Source organism: Belonocnema kinseyi, chromosome 8, assembly GCF_010883055.1.
Source record: "Belonocnema kinseyi isolate 2016_QV_RU_SX_M_011 chromosome 8, B_treatae_v1, whole genome shotgun sequence".
Classification (NCBI taxonomy): domain Eukaryota; kingdom Metazoa; phylum Arthropoda; class Insecta; order Hymenoptera; family Cynipidae; genus Belonocnema; species Belonocnema kinseyi.
In genome coordinates this window covers 47,062,147-47,068,806 of record NC_046664.1, presented here as the reverse complement: position 1 = coordinate 47,068,806, position 6,660 = coordinate 47,062,147, and the positions used below count along the sequence as shown (strand labels likewise).

At 26.4% G+C, this 6,660-nt stretch overlaps 1 protein-coding gene across 1 annotated transcript in view; it reads right to left on the bottom strand.

Annotated features, from left to right (window-relative positions):
- LOC117178018 (persulfide dioxygenase ETHE1, mitochondrial) overlaps window positions 1-6,660 on the bottom strand; it is a 16,173-nt gene that overhangs the window by 4,047 nt on the left and 5,466 nt on the right. The window contains exons 2-3 of the mRNA XM_033369208.1: window positions 5,997-6,182; window positions 5,585-5,673 (exon numbers count right to left, since the gene is read on the bottom strand). Coding sequence (XP_033225099.1) covers window positions 5,585-5,673; window positions 5,997-6,182 — 275 coding nt within the window. The remainder of the gene's footprint in view (window positions 1-5,584; window positions 5,674-5,996; window positions 6,183-6,660) is intronic.

Below are 6,660 nucleotides of genomic sequence, written 5' to 3'. Positions count from 1 at the left end.
AAGAGGGAGCTCTTCTTAATATTTTGACACCAAAATCATGTCGATACACCTTACCGACTGCGAGTAAAGCCACCCACGTTTTAACTTGACAGACTGTAGGTAGCTTTCAAAGACAATAAATGATTAAATCTTTACCTTTAGGACTAATTTCGGCCCCATTATAGTTAGGATGAGGTTTTTATTATTAATTTTAAATTTATTTATTTATTTTAAACAACAAAAGTTACTTTTCGACCCTAAAAGTTAAGTTTGTAACAAAATACTTCAATTTTCAACAAAATATCTGATTTTTACAACCCAGAGAGATAAATTCTTGACAATAACGAGTAATAGTTGATATTTCAACCAAAAAAGATTAAATTTCATTTTAAAAAAATAATTTTAAAGCCAAAAAGACGAATTTGCAACAAATATTTTTCATTCATGAAAGAAAATAAATGTTATCTAAATTGTTGAATCTTCAAGCCGACAGACCAATTTTCTATACAAAAATTGAATTTTCAACCAGAATATAAATTTCAAGCAAAAAAATTAATATTCAATAAAATATTTAAATTGTTAATAGAAATTATTTTTCAAATAGTTGAATTCTCAAGAAAAAATATTATTTTTTAAAAAAAGCAAACAGCTGCATTTTTATGATTTTTATTCAAGAAAAATTACACTTGTACTCAAACAGATGAATTTTTAAGCAAAAAAAAATTCAAAAAAATAGTTCAATTTTCATCCAAAAAAGATTTTAGTTCCAATATCAAAATATGAGTTTTAAACAAGAAGTATATTTTTTACAAAGATATGTGAATTTTCAACAACAACAAAAACAGTTCATTTTTTTAACAAAAAGAATGACTACTTAACAAAATTGTTGCATTTTTATTCAAGAAAGGCGATATTTCGACTACAACAGATGATTTTGCGATTTACAATTGGACCATAAGACATAAATAATTTGAAATCTGCGATTTGAAATCAATACAACAAATGAATTTGTAAATAAAAAAATAGTTGAATTTTAATACTGAAATATGAATTTGAAACAAAAGAGTAAATCTTTGTATACGAAGCAGTTGAATTTAAAACAAAAAACTGTAATTTTCAAACAAAAAAGATGACTTTTTAACAAGATTATAGAATTTGAACCAAAGAGGTGCATTTTTATACAAACGAGATACAATTTTTACTAAAATAGATGAATTTTTTAAAAGGAAAATTTAAAAAAACAAGTCGAACTTTCATGCAGAAAAGATTTAATTCGATTTGTCAATACCAAAATATGGATTTTATTCAAAAAATAAACTTTCTACGATAATAGTTGAATTTACAACCCAAAGAGACGAATTTTCAACAAAAAATGGAACTTTACAACCACAAAAGGATGACCTTTTAAAAAAATTGTCGAATTTTCAACCAAACAGTTGAATTTTTATCCAAGAGAGATTAATTTTTACTAAAATCAGACCTCACAACAGTCCTTATGGGATAAAATATAGCGACCAAAGGGTATGTTTTGTCACGCTCATAGGATAACAAATTCAGGATAAAATCAGAAGATTTTGGAACAACTCAATTTACATTCAAAAGTATTCAAATACGTTTCGGCACTCACAGAATCCGAAAATCATAAAATTTCATTGGTATCTGTCTGTATGTCTGTATGTATGGTTACCTGAATGTTGTAGCCACGCTAACTTTTGAAGCATTTGTCCAATGATGTCAGCCTTTTATACACTTCTTAAGTTTCACAAAATGAAGGCTAAGTTCGTTAAGCAGATATTTCCAACAAAAATTAAAAAATCTAGAACATTTTCAAAATTTGAAAAAAAAAATTTTTCAAATTTGAAATTTTTTGTTGGAGTTTCTTATAGATATGTAGAAGACTTGCAAATTATCGAAATAAAATTTGTAATTTCGATGAAAATTAGAAAAGTGGCGTACTTTTGAAAATTTTAAAAATTTTCAGAAAAATAAATATTTTTCTAAAAGATTAGAGAATTTCATTTAAATTTATCACTAGAGATCAAATATATTTAGATACTATGTCAGTTAAATTTTTCGACTAGACAAATATTCAGAAAGTTTGAGCTTTTTCAAAATTTGAATAAAATTTTTTTATGAGTTTTAGACATTTTTGTCAAATTTTCTGATAAAAGTCAAAAAGAATTGCAAATTATCCTAATGATATTTTTAAATTCGATAAAACTTCCAAAAGTTATATGCTTCACAACATTTCGAAAATTTTCTAAAAAAGGAAAAACAAATTTTTTAATAGGTCAGGAAATATCAACCCAAATTTCTACTAGATATAAAATAAATGTTTTTCGAAACTATTATCATGAAATTTTGTAATTAGACAAAATTTCCAAAAAGTTGAATCATTTTCAAAAATATGCAATTTTGATTTTGTAAGAGATCCATAAGTTTGAAACGTTATTTTTAGTAGATTTTAAAAAGATTTACAAATTATCTTGAAGTTTTTGAAGTGGACACGAATTATCGAGCGCGAAGCGCGAGTTTCGGAATGAGAATGTAATCGTCAAAGCCATAGGTGCTTTGAGAACCCTTTTTAAAATCAAATCGAAAAAAATTTAGTTCCAATTTATGGCTGTAATTTCTCAGAATTTTAAATCACAGTCTTCGATGTAAGTTATAGTATTCACAATATTTGAAAAAATTTAGTTAAAGTGTACGCATTAAACGTACAAAACGAGCGCGAAGCGCGAGAGCGTACCTGCGCGCGCCCAGCCCGCAATGAGAATGTGCCCGCGAAGCGGGCATATTTTTTTAAAATCCATTAATTTCTGTATAAAAATTCAATGTAATCCAAAGAATGTGATAAAATGCCTAAGATTCCTCGTTAAGTTAATAGACTTCAGGATCAATTAAATAAAAAATTTAAATAATTTTAAAAAAATTAAAAAGTATCTAAAAGAGTTCAGTGTGAAGTCCAAGAAAAAATTTTAATTTCTTCAAATCTTTGAAACCTTACTAATTTCTAACACAAGAAGTGACTAATGATTAAAACAAAACTCAAGATAATTTCAAAAGAATTGAAACAATTTTAAGAATCGGAAAAAATGTGATTCATTACAATCAATTTTGAGTGAATTTAGAAAAGTTTAAAAGAAATGAGAAGAATTCGATAAAATTCATAAAAAAATCAATCTGAATTTAGAAAGCAATCAAGTGAATTGAAAATAATTTAAAAATATGGAACCCTTCAAACTACTGAAATAAATACAAAATTTCTGGGAATCTTTTAAAAAGTCCTTAAAATATTTCGAATTCTTTAATATATTTTGAAAGCCATTGAAATGCATTAGCAGATTTAAAAATACCGTAAAATCTTAGAAATGCCTTAAAATTATTGAATTATTTTGAATATTGAATTATTATTTTTTTTAAACAGTTACTTCTCTCAGAAATTCTCTGATTTTTGTTATTTCTTTCAAAGAGCCTGACTCAAATGAGGTATCCATAGGGATAAAATTTTGAAAATAGGGTACTTTAGGGACCTTAACTGAATATAGGGTACGATAGGGAATTAGGGGCAGATCTGTGATGCTTGTAAAATAGATAAGTTTTTAAACTAAAAAAAAAACTTTTCAGACCAAAATTTGAATTTTCGTTCAAAAAATATTTCAGTTTGACTTTGTAATACCAAACTATGAACTTTAAGAAAAAAGTAGATTTTCGACCGAAATAGATGAATTTTCAGACTAAAGAGACAAATTTGCAACAAAACAGTTAAATTTTCAACAAAAATGGATGACTTTTACCATTTTTCAACTAAAATCTTTTATAATCGGAATTAAACAATTTTTAATTCAAATTAGACATTTTCAAATTTAGTCTTCTCGACGGTTATTTAAAATTATAGAAATTCCCTAGATTTAAAGCGTTTTTTTTAAATCCCTGATTTTTTTCTGACCATTAAAATTTCCATACTTTAAAAAAATTGTTGTTGGCTAGGTTGGTTTTTCATTGACCAGGTTTGATCAGACGCGTAAAGTGAAATTCATATTAAATTTCTGTACGCTTAGTAAAAGTTATTTGTTTCACTTCCGAATTTTCAAAAATTACTTACGTGAATGAATCATAATATAGCGTAACAACATATCCCCCCCCCCCCTCTCTGAGCTGTTACGTGATTTAAGTAGCAAGGTGGCCGTTTTAATCACATACAAAAATTCCCGGTCATTTCCCGGCTTTTTCCCGGTTCGCAAACAAAAACAAAATTAGACTAAACAATTTTGAATTTAAAGTCATCAAAACTGAGCAGCAAATCATTTTAAGCAATAAACTAGAAATATTGAAAATTGTACGATTAATGTTTTTTATAAGCTTAACACTTCCTAAATTAAAAGTTAAATTATTTTCATTATAAATAGTTTTAAAATCTTTAGAAAGCTACAAATTTTATTTCAAAATCTTGAAAGATCTACATGTTGTTTTACATTTACTCAAATTTTCAATTATTTTTGCAATTTTTTTAGAACTTCTAAATATCTTGTAAAATGATTCGAATTTTTCCTAATTTTTATTTAATCCTGTAAAATGGAAAATATTTTTGACAATTTTGGACATCTTCTTAAATTTTTAAAAATATTCTCTTAAAATTATTTCTGTAAAATAAAAAGTAATTTTCAGTTTTCTTAGAAGCCTTAAGAAAATATTTTTTATTCTTTTGATCTGCCAAAATCTATATTTTGATTCTAGAAATTATAGATGTTCAAAATTTATTATGCATCAAATTCAACAATTTTACTTGCAAATTAAATATTTTTACATAGAACAATTAAAATCGCAAGGCTCAATGTTTAGTTTTAGGTTATGTGTTGGATATTTGATTCACCATCGCCGATTTTACATGAACCATCAAATATGTCTAAATAATCAGCAATTGTTATTTTCCTTAATTAAAAAATTTTAGGCTAAACAATATTTTAAATTTGATAAAAGCCCTCTAATTACGAGCATATTCTTTTAAGTTATTTTAAAATTGAAAATGGGTTATAAAGTTTCAATCAGGCGTTTACATTTGTTTAATTACACTAAGAATTTCAAAATTTCAATTGAAAAAATTTAATTTTTACGTTAAAATCTGGAAATTCCTAAATTTTTAACTGATTCTGAATCATCTTATAAAATCAATTATTATTCACTTGTTAATCGTTAATTTATAGTTCAATTTCAAAAATCATAATTTACATTCAATTTTGATCAACTGAAAAGGTTTTTTTATCAAAAATTGTCGATTTCAAACGCCACTAATTTTTTATTTTTTAAATCTTTAAAACTGTATTTTAAAATTCTTTGAATGACTGAATGATATCATAATTGAAAAAGATAAACATTCAATTGATTATTTAAAAAACTGTTGAAATCAAACTTGACAGAATTTTTTGTCTAAAAATTTGTAAAATTCCCAGTCAAAAAATAAATTCACTGTCATTTCCCGGTTTTTTCCGGTCATTTTTCGGTTTTCCGGTCCAGCGGCCCCCCTTAGTATAGCCCCTACCTAATATAATACAAAATAAAATTTTACGGTTTTACTATATCTTATTTTTATTTGAGAAATACTAACCTGAAAATCTGTCCGTCCACATCCCCGGATAAGTAAAGTATCACCAGTAAAGGCTATTCCTTGCTCTTTACAGATAAGTGTCATGCAACCTATTAATGAAACAATTCATTCGAACTATTTAAAAGAATTCAAACAAATTATATTATTTTAATAAAAATATTTAAAAAATCAGAAAAAAGCAAGTTTACAAATATTTTCTTAATTTCCAAATGTTTAAATAACATAAAATTCATTAATAAACTGCAATAAATTTAGCATTTATTGCATATCCGTTAGAACAGGAAAAATTTAATATTAAAGTTATATTAATCTTTTAAGGAAAAAAATGCAGAAAATATTCTTTGAACCTATAAATTTTTTTACGAATCCTAGTTTTATTACATTTTAGTTAATTAAAATTTGTATTAGTGACCTTCCGTGTGTCCTGGAGTTGGAAAGCAATCGATATGATGTCTACCAAATTCGACTTTATCCTCAGGATCTAAATTTATATCGGCTTGAGCTCCACTTTTGCGAGATATCACCGACCGACAACCAGGCAACAATGATTTTAACTTTCCCGTTCCTGTCACATGATCAGCATGCATATGTGTGTTCACTTAAATATAAATATAGATTATTTTGTGCAATTATTAGATTATTTGTACTGAAATGCTGATAGATTAAAAATGTCAAGTTGTCCGGTAAGAAGAGAAGAATAGAGAAAAATGAATATTTTCAGATTTAAACGAAAGAGTGAGCATTAAAAAAATTGTTTGAATGTGCTAATTTTCCATCGGGAGAAGTGCCCAACGAAACAATAGATTCATCTCCGAAATCGATTATTTTTTTATTTCTTTAACGATTGACACTTGTGTTTTGTTCCATGCAGGCGAATATATTTTCTACTTTTTTAATTCCTCTTAATCCGATCAGTATAGACACACCTCACATGGTTATTTTTAATTCCATACCTACATGCTGTATTTTCGACTTATTTTTTTTTTATTATTATTACACCATTAAGCCATTTCCCTTTCGGGGTAGGCGTGACTCACTCGGCAGGGGAAAGGAGTAGTGTGTGGATGGGATAGAGA